Here is a 19,606-nt window from a genome sequence, read left to right on the forward strand (position 1 = left end):
TCTCTGTCCCTACATCACAGAATCATCTAGGTTGGAAAAGACCTTGAAGATCATCCACTCCAACCATTAACCTAGCACTGACAGTTCCCAACTACACCACATCCCTAAGCGTTATGTCGACCCTACTCTTAAACACCTGCAGGGATGGGGACTCCACCACCTCCCTGGGCAGCCCATTCCAACACCTAACAACCCGTTCTGTAAAGAAATGCTTCCTAATATCCAGTCTAAACCTTCCCTGGCGCAACTTGAGGCTGTTCCCTTTGTCCTATCGCTTATTACTTGGTTAAAGAGACTCATCCTCAGCTCTCTGCAACCTCCTTTCAGGTAGCTGTAGAGGGCGATGAGGTCTCCCCTCAGCCTCCTCTTCTCCAGACTAAACAACCCCAGTTCCCTCAGCCGCTCCTCGTACGACATGTGCTCCAGACCCTTCACCAGCTTCGTTGCCCTTCTCTGGACACGCTCGAGTAATTCAATGTCCTTTTTGTAGTGAGGGGCCCAAAACTGAACACAGTCATCGAGGTGCAGCCTCACCAGTGCCGAGTATAGGGGTAAGATCACTTCCCTGTCCCTGCTGGCCACGCTATTTCTGATACAAGCCAGGATGCCATTGGCCTTCTTGGCCACCTGGGCACACTGCTGGCTCATGTTCAGCCGGCTGTCAAACACAAATATTTATCAGCTTCACAAACATGACCATACCAGTTCCCACTGGGGGCTTTGGATGCTTTTTTGACTTTCCAATGTCATTGCTTAAGGCTGTGTTTGAACTCCTCATCCTGAAACTGATGGGTCATGGCCCTAGAATGGCCAGACAAATCCTTCCAGTTATGAAGCATCACCTTGGAGAGGTGTCTGACAGCCTAGGTCTCCTCTGGTTTCCAAGTAGCTCATCTTGGTGGAGACATTTTAATATTTCCTTAAGCTTCAGTATTAACATTTCTTATAAACATGTCAACAAAATGAGAAATCAGAGCCCCCCCCCCAGTCTTTGTGTTTTTATAATGACACTAAGAGCGAGTGCTGCAGGGAAGAGGTATAGCACAAGGGCATGAATTTCTGCTTGAAGAAAGGAACATTTCAACAACATCCACAGAAACATGTCAGAATTACTTAACTTTATTTAACTATTAGTCACTGACTGACATGACTCACAATTAATCAGATTAGCACTGAAGGTAGTTTCCCTTGTAATTTACAGCATTCTCAATATGCAGCATTATTGTTTCAGGTCATTCTCATACAAATCAATATTTCGATCAGTATTTGATGAGAAGTCCCAAGGAAACATGCAAACAGAAGACAGTATTTGTGAAACAAAACTGGGAGCACTTCTGGTCCATGAATATAGTTGTACATTTCAAAGCAGAAGTTAATAATAGTACTGTTTTTCTATCTAAGTTCACCTTATTGCTGCTTTATAGTAAGAACAGGAAACAAAGCTGTAGTACAAGTCAGCATTTTATAACTTCACATCTTAAATTAATTTGAATTAAATTTTTTTAGGGCAAATTCTTCAAGTAACAGTTCTGTATCCACTGTAGATTCTATCTAGCATTTCGGAGTCATATCCCGCTACTCTTCAGTATCATCTTCTGGGAGCTTCAGCCCAACTGCATCCAGTTCCATTACTGACCCAGGCACAAGTGGGTTTTTTTGCTGTAAAAATGTCTCTTTATGAAACTGACAGCTGGACAGGATCATCAAGGCAAAATACTATGTGTTGATTACCCACAGACTGAAAAGAAGAAAACATTTTCTAAGTCTCTAACTCAGCTTTCTCTATGGTGGTATGGAAAAAACCAGTCAGTCCTCCTGCAGAATGTTCCTGGGGTTTCTAAGTTTGTCAGCTGTCTGACACACGGGGAAGTCTCTGATCACTCATTCAACAGGCTATTCCTATCCTGACATCTCTGAAACTTCTGGTTCCTTCCTGTGGTTCATTCTTTAGGCTCTGTCAAAAGCAGTAAGCAGCTGTAATTAAACACATTCTTAGAGAACTCCATATTGTTCCCTCAAAAAAGTTTTTATTTTCTATACGACTTTCACCTCTGTTCAAGAGACAAATGTACACATCCACTTAGTCTTCAGTTCACAGATTCAGCTACAGATTCAGCTAGAACAGGAGATGCAAATCCCTACTTTATCTACAAATTAATGAGGTCCTTGAAGCATAGCAGTTCTATAAAGATATTGGATCAATGTCAGCAAAAGGAATTTGAATGTTAGGAATTATTAACAAATGAATAAAGAACTAAAAACATCATTATGTCACAGTATAAATCAATAGTTTGCCTATACATTGAATGCTCTGTGCACTTCACCTTAAAAACTCAGTGGCTGGCTTGGGAAAAGGTACAGACCAAATCTGAGCAAAGGTATGAACTATCTTCCACACAAGCAATTATTGAACAGACTAAAGTTATTCAGCCTGGAAAGGAATATGGTGGAAGATCACTACAGAGTTAAGATGATAAACAGGAGGTAATTGTTGTTCTCAGGTTCAAGGACTCGGAACATGAACTGAAATTAGCAAGTGAAAGCTTCAAAATGAAGGTTCATAGTTTCTTTTGGCAAAGATTTCTACAATTTAACTGTGCCTTAACTACATAGTCTGAAAATTTACATGGGCTCAAAAAGTATTGAAGAAATTCACAGAGGAGAAATCCATTACAGACTTATTAAATAAAAAATCATCACTTCTGACTCGCAAATGGCTAAGCCACAGATTAGCAAATACTAAGAGAATATTTGGGGGAAAGTATCACTCCATGATTACTTGTTCATGCATTCTTCCCTAGGCAGCTACTGCGGGTGACAACCTACTGTGTCAGATGGGTCTCTGGCAATTCTTAGCTGGTCAGGCACATCCATGTACTACTATGTATGTACAGATACTCTGTTTAGCAGACTGGGATACTCCCAGCACAAAAATATGAAGCTTGGACCTTAAGGAAGTTTCATATTAAAAAGTCGATTTGTAACTTATCAGTCTTTAAAAAAACCAAAACCCTTTTGTTATCCTGTTTCAGAAGAAGGTAAAAAGTTGCTTCCCACCAAGTGTTGTTAACTGTTACTGCTGCATAGTTTAATTTACTTTCCTTTCGACATAGCAGTTCTACTAAGCAGTAGATAATTTCAAAATGTGAATAATCTTTAAAGAAAAAAGCAACCTCTCTGCCAATTCTGTTACTTTTTCTTTCTTCTCATTTGAAACATTAGGATTTTCTACCAGCTGATATTTTGCCATGCTGCATCACTGTCATATGATAAATTCAATCAAGGGCACACAACAGCTACTTTAAAGGCTAACACCCTAGGCAGCTGATGTAGCTAAAAGTTAGATCCACATAAGGATCCACCTTACAAAGGTCACTACCTCCAGAACATGGAGCAAACTGTAAGCACAATCCAAAAGCCATAAATTTCTGCCTTTTATTATTTCAACACAGCCTTTTTGTAATGTGTTGTTAAAATCATAATTGAATTAACACATCACACAGAAAGAGCATTTTTGTCTGGCCAAGGTCTGTCTAGATACCGTTTTTCATGACCAGGAATATGTCATTAAGCAGACAGACCATTAACCACATTCCACAGTGCCACTGCAATATACAAGAAATATCCCTCTGTACTGGAATCAAATTATTATCTTGCTGACACCAGGAAAGCTCTAGTGAAGCACACTAAAGTTTAGACTTTCACAGTTATTTCAAGCTGTCATCTTTTTTCAGGGCTTTATAATAGGACATTTATTAGTATAGAGCATACAGATAGTCTAAGCGATGAGGTTTCCTCATGGTTTTAAACTACCCTTTTTAGAAATTCAGTTTGTCTTAAATTGGTAAAATCTTACTTGGAAGTTCAGAGTTCCTCATCCTTGAAGAGTAATCATATCCTTTCTTATATAAGCATTAAAGACATAAAAGCACAGCTGAAAGTTACTGTCTTACTGAAGAAAGACAAAGGAAATATCCTTCATGGTTGAGGTAACATTATACAGTGTGCTTATGCGTATGTCTATTTTACTCTAAAAATTATGATTTTCCCATCTTAATTTTGTACATTTGATCATCTTTCACGAAGCTTATGTCTTTGCTCCCTAATCTGTGGCAGGTGTCCCTCCAGAGTGTTCATAAGGGAGAAAGTGACAAGGACAGAGTGAAAGGTTAAGAGCTAGCTAGCTTACAGAACCAGAATGAATGCAAGCCAAGTCATGCCCAGGCTGTTTGGGATAGAGCATGTGAATAATAGTTTACTTGAAAGGGGCAGTGCAGGCAAGACAGCGTGGTAAATTCTCATATAAAGACAACTGTCATTAAAACCGAGCTTTCAGCAGTCTCAGGAACTGTTCAATATTATAAAGCATTCATGTGAACTCTGTTCCCTGAAATATCATCACTGTATTTACTTTCACAAAGACAACTTGTATTTTATTTTTCAAGTGCGAGAAATTTAATCAATAAACAGAAAATTTGAGAAGCACTGTATATATAAAAAATTTATTTCCACTAATAATCTTTTGTTTATGGAAAACTGTTTACAGATACAGTTCACAACTAAAGAGTTTAACATTTACACCATTTAACTGAACATGCTTTATATCCAAATAAAAACACAGTGAAGTCTCTTTCCTGAACTAGTTGAAATCATACATATTTATTAATTGCTGGCAGGGATCCTCAGCTCAATCCAGGTTAAATCATACTTAAAAGTCTCACTCTGCAAAGTACAGTAACTTGAAACTTCCACTAATTTTACCATCATAAAAAGATGTCAAGCATCTCACAGAGTTGAGGATGATGTTTTATTTCAGCAGTATCAGCAGTAACTTCAATGGCTTTATTTATGTACGTCCCAGATGAGAGGTACAAGATAAAAAAATAAGAAAAGTGTCACAAGAGTAGAAAGATTTGCATAATGTATTTACTCTTCATCCAAAAGGCAATACAAATTAATGTGTATAGCACAGGATTTCCCACTGTACTAGTCTGACTGTATTCCATCTGGATTATTTACTATATTACCTTTCAAAGATTCTATCTAATTAAAGATCCCTAAATACTATGCTGTTTGTTATCATACTGTATTTGAATGAAGCACAGAAAGAAGGTAGTAAAATTAGTAGTGAAGGAAAGTAGTAAAATACAAAATTTCACATAAGAAATGAGACAGTTTGAGAAAAGAGTGGGGTTTATTATAGCTTTGCCATTATATTAATGGATGCCAAATGATCAGATCCACAAAGGTTCCTTGACATCACAGTGCTCTACTAAGGTTCTTAAAATGAGTCTGTGGATCTGAGCCACTGCTGAAAAAAGGTATTTTCCCAGTAGAGGAGCTATTCTTTTGAATTCATTATTTCATAATTGGTTGAGGGTGTGTGCTCATGAAGATCAAAAATCTAAGCACATTAAAAACTCGGAAGTTCTTGGGGTATTAGCCATGCAATAAGCTGTAAATGTTCAGTTTTCCATGCCACTGCAGTACAAACCATCAGCTAAAGCAAGCCAGCCTAAACAGGTGGAGACTCCCAACAACCTAACTGCTCACAGAAAGCTGCTAAAGATTATGGAAAGATTTACTAGTTAAAGTGAGGAACAACTGCAAAGTTTCTAAAGGGCACAAATGTATCACAATACCAAGAGTTTAAGAATGATTCACTTGTACATGCATAACAAAGGATATTATTTCTATGGGGTTATGTCACTATGAGCTTTTGAAGGGAAGGGCACCATTATTGTGGAGACAGCTTCGTTTAGTGAGCACTTACATCGATCATGCTATTTCTTGTACTTTGAGGTATTGCTTTAGATTACAAAGGACGTAATCTTTCCTGGGGAAGATATTTTTACTCCAGGGTTGCACCAATTAAAAATTGCTTTCTTACTCCTTTGTGGAAAAGCACAATATCACTCTAAGGCTTTACTATGTACTATAGTAAACACTGGAGAAGTCATTCTATTTCTGTTCATGTTAGAGGCAGTTTGGCAATTATTTTTTGTGGAAGAAACTCAAGATACCTTCATTTTAGCTTTGCCAGTCATGGTAAAGGAGAAATATATAGGAAGCATAGGAAGAAAGTCTTGAAGGAAATAAATGAACAGAGAATAACTTAAGCTGATTTATGTAAATGAATGAAATAAAATACTATTACCTTTGATGAGACTATTCGGTTATCTGGAAATCTCTGTGGAATGTACGCTTCGGTGCCTGGAGGTGGTTCACGATGCCCAACGTAAATTGTCCGACTGTCCACCCAATTCTCTTCTCCAGCACACTATGAGGGAAAAACAGTCATCGTGTCAGTTCACTCAGTATTTCTGCTGTAAGATTGAGTCACACACTAAATTAATCATCAACACATAAACAGCCATCAGTGCATGACCCCTCACACTTCTCTGTATAATCTCAAAACCACTAACATACATAAAACTAACTCAATTGTCAAAACTCTGCCTTAACTGCATTGCACTTTCCCTTAAGGCAATAAAGGGGAATCCATTAAAATTACTATTCTGACTTTTTAGTTTTATGACTGAAAAAAGAAGAATGTCTTAAGATTTTCTCAGTCAAATGAGATGTTTAGTAAGTGTTTACATGGCTGCTTCTCATTTTACCACTAATTTTTATCAGTGGAAATTAAATGTTTATATCTATGCCAAGTACATCTCATTTTTAAGATTAGCCAGCTATAAGCTGGTATTTTATTTGCAGCAAAGTGAAACTGTGTTCTCTGAAATACTAATAATAACTATTTTCCGTTAATAACATTAACAGGATTTCTCGTTAATAACGAACAAGCTTAGGGACCCTTAGATGGCCAGAAAAAGACCTCAGCTTGCCAACTCAGATCCCTTGCTCTTTAATGAAAGCTGTGTCTGCAAGTAGAAAAAAAAAAAGTAGGCGAGCCAAAGTAAAATGTTCATATATTTGCATCATGAAACTCCACCACACCTACAGCTTGTCCAAAATTGGCACCTCTATGCTTTCAATTCACTGTAAAAAAAAAGTACAAATCATTGTAGAAAAGTATTTACATCAAAAAAAAAATGACTGAATTTTTTTATTTAGAAATATTTAAGAGACTTTGATTACAAAATGTTCATCCCTTAGTCTTACTAATTTCCATCTACCATATGAAAAATGCTCCTCAAGTACAGAATACATCCCTAATACTTCGTGATGTGCATGACAGTGTGGGGAAGGAACATCAAAAATATAGAAAGAACACCTACTGAACTCAGACTATTAACCACAGAATAGCTAAGTAGTCATGAAGTAAAATATAAAGTGAAGTAAGAGGCTTAAAGAAAAGCAAAAAACATCTATTCTAGAACTAGTTAAAAGTCCCTAAATCATTACTAATTCTTGCACAGTACAGAAAAATAAAGGCATTGTGTTCAGAAGGTACCAAAGGCCAAAATTACAAAACTAAGCATAAAACTAAAAAGAAAGGTAAAATCAAGTTTTTATTATGTTTTAATATTTTATTCAGTAATTTTAAAGAGTCACTTAAATATTATATGAAGACAAGCTACTTGGAAGCGAAAGTGACAGCCATTCATACGACTCACCGATGGCCTAGTCACAGTTTATGCTAAAGTCCGTAAATATCCCTCACCCAGTGAAAGTGCACATACAACATTTCTCACACATCAGATCCCTTCAGTGTAGACCTGAAATTAGGATGTAGGTTAGTTTAAAAATTACACTGATTTTCCAGCGAGACAACTCCTCCCATATCACTGACTGGACTTGTCACAACTGAAAAAGCAAACTGGCATTGAGCCTACTTCTGAAGACCAGGTAGGATTCTTTCAGCAAGCCAAAATATTTTGGAAGGAAGTAAAGCAATGAAAATGTTTCCACATTTCACCTTCCCTCTATGCCAAGAACAAAATGTGGTATCTTTTATCATTTTATTGGAACACAATATATTTTACCTTGTCAGTGCACTAGAATGTACAATGCACACAAATGATTTATTGACACTTGTGCCAAGAAATACTCCTAGAAATGCAAGAGTGCAAGATATTCCCAAGTAGTAGATGAAATTGTACAATGTTTATTAATTTTTTGTTACGAAGGACATTCCAGACATAACTGTATCAGGAGTAGTCTTTGTATTGCTTTTAAGTGCCTGAATTCAGAGACGATTGCATAAAGGGCTAATGGGAATTCAACACATGAATCTTTGAACATCAAGAAAAAAATCCCGTGGCTTCTCCTTCCCCCTACACAGACCCAGACTGACAATTTATCTGTTATATTTATTATGGAACCAACCTAAGACAGCTTGACAAGGATATTATTAGTTCAGAAAAGCATTTTTTTAAAAATTTCACAGTATAACCTGATCTGTATTATGTCTCAGTTAAAATAGTCCTCTGAAATTACCTATCAAGCTAGGAAGTACAAAAGACAGATCTAAATGGCATTCTCCTGTATTACTACCAGTTTTTAAGGGTCTGATGGCCCTGGAGTATAGTGTTAACACTAAGTAAACCCAACTTAATTTCACAACCTGGAATTTGTATCCCTGAAGAAAGGCTCTGTAAAATTTACTTTAAACGTGGACATAAAATCAAGACAATCTGTTAGCCTAATTGGATCTGGTTTTACCATGAATTGATAAATGCATCACAAAAGTACAAAACCATATCGAATTTAAAATACCTGCTAGTACAGAATGTTTTTAATTTTTGGTATGTTACTAAAGAATAGAAAATAAATGCATTTTACTAACCTAATTCAACAACTTCAAAACCCAAAATAATTTACAGTCCAAGTGTCAAAATTCAGCAAGGAAGAGTAAGGCTATGTTTTTCAGGGAGGTAGAAGTGCAATGCAAAAAGTAGCATGCATTATTCAGTATGACCACAAGGAAACTCACTTGCACGAAGCAGAAAAAGATGCTTTTAGAAAACAGCACTATAAATCAGGACATATGCCACAGAGAAATCAAAACACACCAACTGAATGTCTGGTAATGCTAACCTACAAAGCCAAACACATCGAGACAATTCTTTTAATGTTTAGGTATTGCACATGAGAAATCATTTACAGATAACAGTAGGGCAACTGAAAAAAAGCAATCTGATGCTGCTGCCAGAACAATGAACTATACTCACTATTTTTTTAAGTTCTATTACTTAAGCCCATTAAGGGTATGTCCAAGAAACCATAAATAAACCTTAGCATTATCTGCTTCTATTTATAGTATAAAGCTCAATGTACCAAGACCTAGTCTCACTGGCACATCAATGAAAAAGCATTACTTAGCTTTTACTCTTTCAAGCAGGGTCAGCAATACAGAACGCAAAGACCAGCAAAAGACTCATCTTTATGTAAAACGAAATAGAGCCAATTAACAGGATTATACCCTAATGTATGTATGAGTTCAAATATTTGTGCAGCTTATTCTACCAGTTTAAAAATCAAACTGAAACTAGCTTGAGATTCACCTTCATGTTACTCTGCTAATTTTTATCTAAATTTAATTTAAATAAAAACATATTATCTGAAAAGATAAGCGGTTTAGTATTCAACAGGTAACAGCAAAAGTATGATAGGAAGATGCTAGTGGTAGCTCCTGGAAAAGTAACTGACCTTGAAAGATTCTAAGCTTTTCCAAGTATTTTTTAGTAAAGAGATTTGATTCACGGTTTGGAAATCAGTGGAAACACGTGGAAACACTGAATGACGTTTCCTGACTCTCTGCTTGAACTAGTAATTTGGGCATAATTAGCAAGTCTTTGGTTCAAAATTACATTCTCTCTCCAAATAATGTAAACACCAACATTACTAACATAAGTTAATATGCATTAAATACAGCCGAAAACTCGGCTAAAATCTGCCCTGGCCAGGCTGTAAGAACACCTCGTTGAAGAATATTCTCTCCTACTTTTGCTAACTGCTTTCTCAGAAAGAATCATAAGTGGACAGTACACTCTAACCACAGATTTGACAGTAATGAATTCTCAGCATCAGCTATAGCCTTGTTGACACAGGCGGTAACTCAAGTTCTTTCACATAAATACTTTACACACGTAGAGGCAGACTTTGGCAAGAGCCTGGTGTTTCAATAAAACACTACTATTTGATCTCAAGAAAGCAATTAGCACCATTGTTAAAACTGCACAGGGAACACAGCTGCTCAATCACTTTGGAGTTTTAGGATAACAGATACTGACAAGCTATTATCACTCAAAATCTGCACGAAGAACTAATGGTGTGCAGTGTGAAAACCCTTTCTCATGTAAAATATTGTGCTCATATCTAATTAGATACAACAGCTCTGCACTACAAAATGCCATTTCTAATTTTTCATTCAGTGGGGAGAATCAACTTCAATACCTCAGGAAGATGTAATTCAGTAAAGTGGAAAAAAAGGAACTAATTTTCCTTTCTAATATCTTGGGCAAACTGTCTTCTTTATTTATCATATGCTATTTAACAAACCATGAGATTATGTAATCTCATCTTTGTTTTCATTTGTCAAACATACTGAGTACCTGCTCTTTTACATTTGACTCAGCACCATTCTGCAGGTAAATGCGCAAACATCTCCCTATGCAAACAATGGCCCAGTGTGCAAATTTTTACCTAACCTTTCCAAATCCAATCAAATCCACTGTCCTTTTAAAGGTACATCTGATCTATAAATGATAAAAAGCAGAATCCTTCTAAAGAAATAAAAAAAATAAAATAAAATCTACATTTCCTGTAATTGCTAGCCAGTAAGAGAGATTAAGAATTTAAATAGCCCACTTTTCAAAAAAATCTCATTAATTTACATGTATTTCTTTGTGGAGAGAAAGGGTGAAATTCTCATGCACTTCAAGAATCTTAGTAAGATTTTAAATGTTAGGCAAACTCACTAAGGCCTACATAGAGCACTTAAGATTTACATTTCCTTCACAGCATTATATCAGCCCTCCGTATGAATGAACAAAGCTTACAATAAAGAGTAAATATAAAAGCTGTTAAGATTGTTTTTGTATGTTTCATATGAATATAGAGTGGCACAGATAAAATAATTCAAACATAGTATTATTGGATAAATTCTCTATCAGGTTCTATAATCTGAAGAAGGACTACCTCAATATTAGGTACTGTAAACAAAGTAAATTATTTCATGCACCTATAAGCCATATGGACACATGCCATTAAATCACTAATTTAATGGAATACCAATATGCAACACTTCAAAAGGCAACCACAAAAAAACCAGAACAACTCTCTCCCCAAAACTCCTATGACTAATTAACTATGGGAGATGTCCTTGTCATGGGATCTATTGCCTTATACCATTGCTACAGAATATTTACTACTGCATTTCTTTTCAGCAAACACATTTTAAACCCTGGCATGGTGTTTTTCATCAGAAATAATATTTGAAAATAAAACTTTCCCAATACAATTGCCTACAAATCACATGGCCTTGGACATAAGTATATGCAGAGAGAGAAGAAAGAAAATAAATGTTCTTTGACTTCAAATAGGTTATTTTATTTATGAATCTCAAGTAACAGATGTGATTAGAAGAAAAGCCAGTTATATATTAACAACAGAAAATAGTGCTAGGTCCACAAGTAAGTTTCCTAACCAAGCCATACCTATACCATTTGGTGTATCCTGGTTTTCTGGTCCTTCTTTCCATCTCCTGCAAGGGTCTTGTGCATACAAGCAGAAGGGGAAATGGCTTCATAGCAATAGGCTGCATGAAGTGAAATTGCTTGAAGTTGGGAAGAGGAAATACAGAAATATGACAATGGAATCATGTGAAGTTCTGTAATTCACAGTGGTTAGAAGAAACATTCTGACAGAATAGCAAATATTCCAGTTTCTGTAAAATACCCAACATTTCTGTATGTGTACTTAATATAAATTTATCTCAGCCTTCCAGTGCATGTCTCCTTAAGCACTGTACTTAGAATAAAAGGTTTTTGGAGCTGTCTTAATACAGCTATATTCCAATCATGTCACATCAGTGACATTCTAATATAGCACTTTGCAGACAGTCCAATTCTCCTTTCTGATTTCCAGTTTAGAGCATCACCCTTAACTGAATTCCATGTACTCTGCACTTGAGTAGCTGAATCATTTGACTTCATGGATGACAAGGCCAGTGATCTGTATTCCTCCTAAAAAGAGTTACAGGAATTCTTTGTTTCAAACACATAAAAACTAACCCAAATTATTCAGGCAAGATTAAGATCTTTCAGAAGTGGTCAATTTAAACTCCAAATATTGCTGACATTCTGGCCAATTAGGTACAGCTATTTGTGATGCTTGTGCTTTCTCTTCAAGAGAAAGAATCTCGTTTAGTTTCCCTATTTCCATGAAGAGTATCAATAAAAGTGATGATACAGATAAGAGTTTCCTATTCCTTTCACATATGGTACCATCAATCATTTTCAAAGAATCACTGGGATGATGATAGAAAGGTAGAGCTGTGAAATACGTGAATTACTGGACAGCTGGAAAAATTCTTTTGCTTCATTTCTTTCCCTTCCTCCCACTGTACCAGTTCCAACACATTTTGCTCCTTGCTGCCAGTGGGAGAGGGAGACTGTGTGCCTCCTTGCGTGTCTCTCCAGCCCCAGTCAAAAACTGCTACATGGAAATCCTTTCAAGACTGTCTCACTTGCAATTAGAAAGGCAAATGTGAAACAAACGATACTGCAAATAGAAGCGATAAGAGAAGGTAGAAGGGAAAGTGTCACAGAAGACACATGATATTTGACAGCCGTAGCACTTCAATTAATTATAAATCAAGTTTAAGTAGCTCCAGGGTTTATGGAGAAAGTTTATGGCTTCCTTCGGTGCTAACAGAAGCTGCAAAACAACAAGAGCAATTTTATTTCTTGCAAGGCAACTAAATGTCACTAAGATTTGCATGCAGTGCCACTCGAACTCTGAGAGAATCTGTAAAAATACTTTTAAAGAAAAAGCTGTACAGATACTTCAGAATGTAGGGGGTTTTTACTCTTAGTTGCCAGGAAATACTTGTATTTGCAGTAATTCATTCAGAAACATTTTAAAGAGAAAAATTTTCAGGTCAGAAAATTAATTGAAAGTTTTAAAAATATTTTTATAGATTCTAAAGAAACAGGAGGATGGAGGGAGACAAGCAGCAGATTGTTTTCATTAGACAAAAATAGGTAATAAAACCACAGATACACCATACTATTTAGCATCTTCATATAAAAGAAAACAAATTATTAATAAAAATCAAGCAAAAATACCTGCTGTCAACCTTTTCAAAAGCACTAGTTAAATGCATATGGAGACAATGTGCATTGGCAAGATTGACAAGATCAGATGCAACTAAAAAGCATTCCTAAGTGGTATTCTTAGAGGAGCTTCAGGTTATTCAAAAGGGGACATATTCTAAAAATACACTTTAAATTTAGAGCAGTAAATTACTATACTGTCAGCCTTCACATGGACACAATTAGAACCGGTCAGTGTGAAAACACATTCTACATGGATTTTAGTAGACAATAAACCTAATATTCAATTTATTTGCCTGTCTTCTGTTCACTCTCAGAAGTGCTGCTCTTCAAGCAAGCACTAAACAAAACTGTATTTCTGTACTATACCTACCCTACCTGCAACATGGTGGCAGTTCTGCCAGACCCTCAGGCCAAAATCATGCTATGACTACACCTAAATGAAAAAAGCAAGGGGAAGAGTCAAATTTCTGGCCTGGATTCCAAAACAAAGACAATTAAAAGAATGGGCTTTCATATGCTGCTTTACACTTAATACAAGGGCTGTCAAAATGTGTCAACTATATATTAGACACTTTCTAAATTGTTCAGGTGGGCTATGGACAAAAAAATTAATTAGTTATTGTGCTCTGCAGTTTACTGACACACAGCTGAGCAGGAGACCTCCCTATTCCTGCTTTCACTAGAGAAATAGAATGCAGTTTTCCCACCAAAAAAGCATCTTCCTTCTTCCTTGCTAACCCTTGTCATCACATTGAAATCTGTAACACAAGTTCACGACAAGTAGTAGCTACTCCTGTCCTGATGGTCAGTTCTTGTTAGATTTTAAAAGGACTGTCATTCTTAAGTGGATACAGAGCTAGTGAAACTATGATTCTGGCAGAGGAAAGGTGGGGCTACTTTGTGGTATCATCATATATTCTAACAAGGCTAACGATCTGTAGAATGCTGGTCTTGCAGGTCACTGAGTCAGTGGCCAAAGCATGTCCAAACATTGTTACATGAACTGTTTCCATCCACAATAATCTAAAGCTTCAGTACAAATACATAAGGACTGGAGATTTACCAAAATATTTATTGTAAACTCATTTGTATCTCTATATATCTTTACATATTTATCTATTTATACTTAGCCGATACTGAACTACAATTTCTTAACTAACAGTGACTTACTACTTACCACCTTTTGGGGTTTTTTGCCACACAAAGACTAATTAAAAAAATAAGCTTCCCAGTGTATGTCTGTAGCTATGCTACCATACATACTTGAGGTCAGGCTGCAAACTTATCAGAAGCAAGTACCCCAGGAAAAATGGGAGAAGGAAAAACTATCACACAGGTGCTGCAGAAAGCAGTACTACTACTGTAGTTACTACCTGTTAGTCTTCCACACCTATAAGGAGGAATGTAAATCCTCAGCAAAATTAGCAAGTGTCATGTTTTGACAAATTTTCAAATTATGATCTTGTTCACTTACTCCAGTCCCCAACTTATTCCCCTGACTAAGGCCAGACTGTAATGGCCTGTGTAACTATCCACAGAAGCAAACAGGTAAGGTACAAATGACAAGCTTTCCCTGCATTACTAATAAATTTATCAACAGCCTGGAAGCCCTGGCAATTGTCAAAATGACAGTATTAATAGCCAAATTTTTACTAGGAGTAATTATGTTTTGCCATATTCCCTGCAGTGTAACCTGAAAATTATATATCTCACTTTCTTTTCTATGTAATTCATTTTGAGAGCTATTTAAAAAGTCACATCATGATCCCAGCATACCTATACTTGATCTTGAAGAAATATTGTATTTATAGTTCAAAAATAACTTGGCTGTTCAGATTATATATCATTAGAAGCTACCTAGCATTTTCCTTCATCTCCTTACTTTCTACTGCGCACCACCACCAAATCCCACGTTATGCAAATTCATTTCTGTGAACACCAACACAGACACACACACTTTCATAAAAGAAAGGACCTTAACTACAGATGGTTATAAAGGTTAATGAAACATTTATTTGGAGCTATTTGAAAAACTTACTTTCAACAAATTTCAAACTCTTACATAATTATACAATAGTATTCCAGTACAGCTCTCGCACACTAAAGGAATACAAAATATTAATCTATTACTTCTTCCAACACTACAAAGCAATGCCGTATGTTGAGGAAAAGGCCATGTGCCGATTAAAGTAAGAGTTCACAGCTTGTATTTTACAGTTCTACCTACTATCATAAAGGTGTTGCTGATGAAATACCACATTCAATCCCCATGCATAATACGGAAGATCGTTTAAATTTTCCAAAAGTAGCAGGCATCAGGACCATAAGTCTGAGTTCAGATAGATTCTATACTGATGGAAAACAAGAGTTTTAAACTTACAAAATGGCATGAAGCACATTCATTACCTCTGAGTGTTCATGTCAGGAACATGAGTAAACCTACTCACAATACGTAGAAAGCTTTATGACACCAATAACCACAGGATTTTAGAATCTCTTTTGTTTTCACTGCACTTGAGGAACGTGAATTCCATGAAGATTAAATATTACCTAACAAGTCCTTTGATGTGCTGAGCTTTTTAATATTTAATTTTACTCTCAAAGAACAGATTTAAGGATTTTCAACTGAACAATATGAAGTACAATAAATATTTCACAACTTCTTACTTTTACAAACATCAAAAGATTTATTTCAAAAACAAACACTTCTACAGTAACTAGTCAAATATTTGTAAGTATACTTATATAACAGTATTTGCTACTATTAGTTGTATTTTAAAAGTTAGATACTCATACAAAATGATTAGTTCACATTATGGCTATTTCCTTTGTCATATATAGTCTCAGAAAAATGTAAGCAACATTTCAAAAAACTAGTCACTATACAAAATATATAAATGAAATCAAGTTGACGAGTCAGAAGCTAGTGGCAGTTGCTATTCAAAAAAAATCTGAAGTCAAGAACATATAAGTAATTAAACAGCAAACTTCAGAAATCAAAAAAGCCAATGCTTAGTAGTCAAAACTGTGAAAAGGAAGTTCTGTAACTAAGCTCTCTGGTAACTAAATTAGAGAAACTTCAATACCTAATGAGATTCACTGAACAAGACAGGACACTGGGAAATCAAGGATAGACTTTTTGTTTTTACCATCTTAAATAGTTCAGTGAAGACTGAGTGAAGTTTAAACCAAAATATTATTAATAACTCAGAGGGAACTTCTGATATAACAAAGGTGAGGAACACTTAAATAAAACACTTTTTCCCAACAGATATTCAGTGACCTGTAAGGTACTAGAAGTCGATCCACAATGACTGGCCAACCTGAGTAGACATTCCATACTTGTAAAATACTATTAAATGAACGCATTAGTGATAGCCAGGGAACTCATAGTAAGGTCAACACAGTATGCCCAAGACATCTGAAGTCAAGTTCAGTATACTCAGTACAGTGTCAATGACCATCTCTTGATCAAAAGTAGAGAAGGTACCAATGATTCTAGTAAAAACTACAGCTACTTCCCACTTTAAAATATAAATCTCACACTCCAAAATTTATCTATAGCTTAACAAGCAAAGTCCTAAATAATGCTATGAGACTGGTGGCAATGTAATTATAGAACATGGGGAACGTGCTTCTGAAAGCTTTCAATGCTTAATGTACCTCCTTTTGTTTATATGTGGAAGAAGAAACATCCGCATTCCACTTAATGTATCAAAGCTGTTCTGTGTCCATCATGCAAGAAAGCAAAGATATTTTTAAAGAAAGATTTTTCTGTCAAGTCTAGAACTGTACTGTACATTGAGATTAATACATTCTGAGTTGCAATTATTTTGATAATAAAGGCAAAGGAGGTTATGTCACTTTGTCTGGGATGAGATAAGTGTAATCACAACCTCCACACGCCTTCCATCCCATGATACAAAAAAGGTTAAACAACCTTTTGATGTTGCGGGTTTCTATTCAGCAGAAAAAGCATACATAAAAACACAAGACCAGGCACCTACTTCCAGGCTTTGATTTATTGCTGTGATTTCTTTGATGTGGGGAGGGATGGAGGTAAATAGTTACAATACATCACCTCCTAAAACCCTCTTGTGATGGGATAGTCTTTTTGCCATAAAACTCTTGGGACTCTAGTGATCTAAAGTAAATTCCCCTTTTTTCCATAGACAAACATACCCCACAGCATTAACTCACATTTTTAACGGGTTGAACTACTCCCTAAAGAAATGTTTCTCAGACTTCAAAGGCTGATCTGCCATCCCTTCCCTTTGTCAACAATAAGCAAGGAATAAATAAGAAAAAAGAAAAAATCTAAACACTTTTTTTCCTCAATAGAAGACCACAATGGAAACCAACATTAGCCAAAAGTAGTGTACAGAAGGTTGACAGTCTCACATACGTGTGTATTGGGAACCCCTACTGTAAGTAAACTCCCAGTACAAAGTACAGGGAGGAAACCGGCAGGAAACAACTTTATTTAGTGAACTTGATAAAGCATGTATGTACTGGAGGACATCACAGGCCCTACAGGCCCTTCAAGAACCAAGTGGAGAGTATCAGGCTTGTGGATAGCCTCTATGACAGATTATTTTAGAAAAAAACAATTCATCTCTAAATAGAAGGAGGATACCTGAGAGGTGTTACTTCAACTGAACAAGTATCACAAAAACCTTTAAACCAGAATCATTAGGAATATCTATTTTAATCTGCTGTGTATGACAGGGTAAAGAACCTATGAACTGAAATAGCTAAGTAATCATAAAAAGGGGAAAATATTTAATATTTGTTCCTTTTGCAATGTTTTGTTGTATTTAAAATGTATAGATATACTTCAGAAATAGAGTTATTACAACAGCCAAGAAAGTATTTTTAACAGCTTGTTTCCTTTCTTAGTGTTCTTTCTATTGGACTGTTTTCACAGAAATATTTTCTTAAAGATTTAGCTTTTATGCTTAATAAAACTCATCTATTCCCAGAAAACAGTGTGGGCCCCCCATCTGTCTCTTCCTGACTAGAAATTCCTGGAACCAGTCCAAGAAAAAATAAAACAAAACTGTAAAACCCCAGTTGCTGCAAAATTGAGTTAGGAAAACAATGAGGAACTTTGAACTAGCTTGTCATCATGGTTTTTTTTACATCCCTGCATCCAGGAAACAAATGAAGTTAAGTCTAAAGTGAATATCCAATACTCTTATTATACTGCAACATATATTCCAAATATTGCTTACTTAGAAGATACATGACCATAACGATTCTGTACTTTGATTCACACTGCCTTAATCATAGATCTTCTCAAATGATTACAGATTTACTGGGCAATATGATCTGACTTCAAAGTTCAATTAAACTGTAAAACTGTCCATACTCTGAGCAGATGTTTGGACCAAACAACTTCCAGAGGTGAGTTTAACTGGTTGCATAAACTGCCTGACAAATGCTTACAAGTCAGGAGAGATAGTTTTATCCTATGTCTAAAACCATACTGACTGCCCAGCCAGTTTCAGTAACAACTGTTTTTGTAAACAGAAGCCTGAGCATTCAGGACACTTATTCTATCAGGTAATTTTTTACCTTAAGCCTTTAAGAACACTGAAAGCCAAAGGCAAAAACCAAATCAAGTCAGAAATCATTGTTCCCTCTAAAATGCAGTAAAATAACAGAGGATTCTACAAATCCTACTTCAGCCATATCACACAAGGCAAGTTTGGCTCCTGCAGAAGAGCATACCAGTATTGTGAAAATCTGCATGTTTCCAAATGGTTTTGACTACATGCTGCACACTTCAGGACACATATCCTACATGCAGGATCAGCTGTCCTGCAGGCAGAGAAGATGGAGCAAGATACCAAAATTATAGTGCCAAAAATAAAACTTCAGGTGATAGCCCAAGGAGTATTACTACAGATGAGATACCTAATCTTTTTCAATGCCCTGGTCAGTAGTACAACGTCTTGCTGGAGCTATTTCTGTCTGCTTAATACTTTCCTTTCTTCCCCCCCCCCCCCCCCTAAATATAAGATTTAATTCATACATAAGAGAGGTAATTTCAGGAGGGGAAAGTCATTTACTTTCCCCTTCTAGAAACAATTACTCTTCTCTGGTTTTTGAAAGCATTCTATTGGACAATTCCTTAAAATAAAATACAACTACATTTAATAAATGCAGATGGAAATACCAGGCACAGATCCTGACTTTAATTGTCTTAGGAGGCAGAGTACAAACAAAAAAGGAAACTCAACATTTTGTCTTATAAATAAGCAGCTGTGACTAAAACCAAGGAAAACAGAAAATTTTTTCACACTTATTTTACTTTTTTAGAATATGACTGCAGCTGAGGTCTCGCCACAGCAGCAGTA

At 36.0% G+C, this 19,606-nt stretch overlaps 1 protein-coding gene across 9 annotated transcripts in view; it reads right to left on the reverse strand.

Annotated features, from left to right (window-relative positions):
* Positions 1-19,606, reverse strand: part of ATP11A (ATPase phospholipid transporting 11A) — a 133,235-nt gene that overhangs the window by 63,200 nt on the left and 50,429 nt on the right. For all 9 annotated transcript variants that reach the window (XR_012621998.1, XM_074815269.1, XM_074815268.1 and 6 more), the window contains exon 2: positions 6,158-6,280. Coding sequence is in view for 8 of the 9 variants with exons in the window: in XM_074815269.1 (XP_074671370.1) it covers positions 6,158-6,280 (123 nt within the window). In the remaining variant the exon portion in view is untranslated. The remainder of the gene's footprint in view (positions 1-6,157; positions 6,281-19,606) is intronic.

Source organism: Strix aluco, chromosome 2 (genome assembly GCF_031877795.1).
Source record: "Strix aluco isolate bStrAlu1 chromosome 2, bStrAlu1.hap1, whole genome shotgun sequence".
NCBI classification, from domain to species: domain Eukaryota; kingdom Metazoa; phylum Chordata; class Aves; order Strigiformes; family Strigidae; genus Strix; species Strix aluco.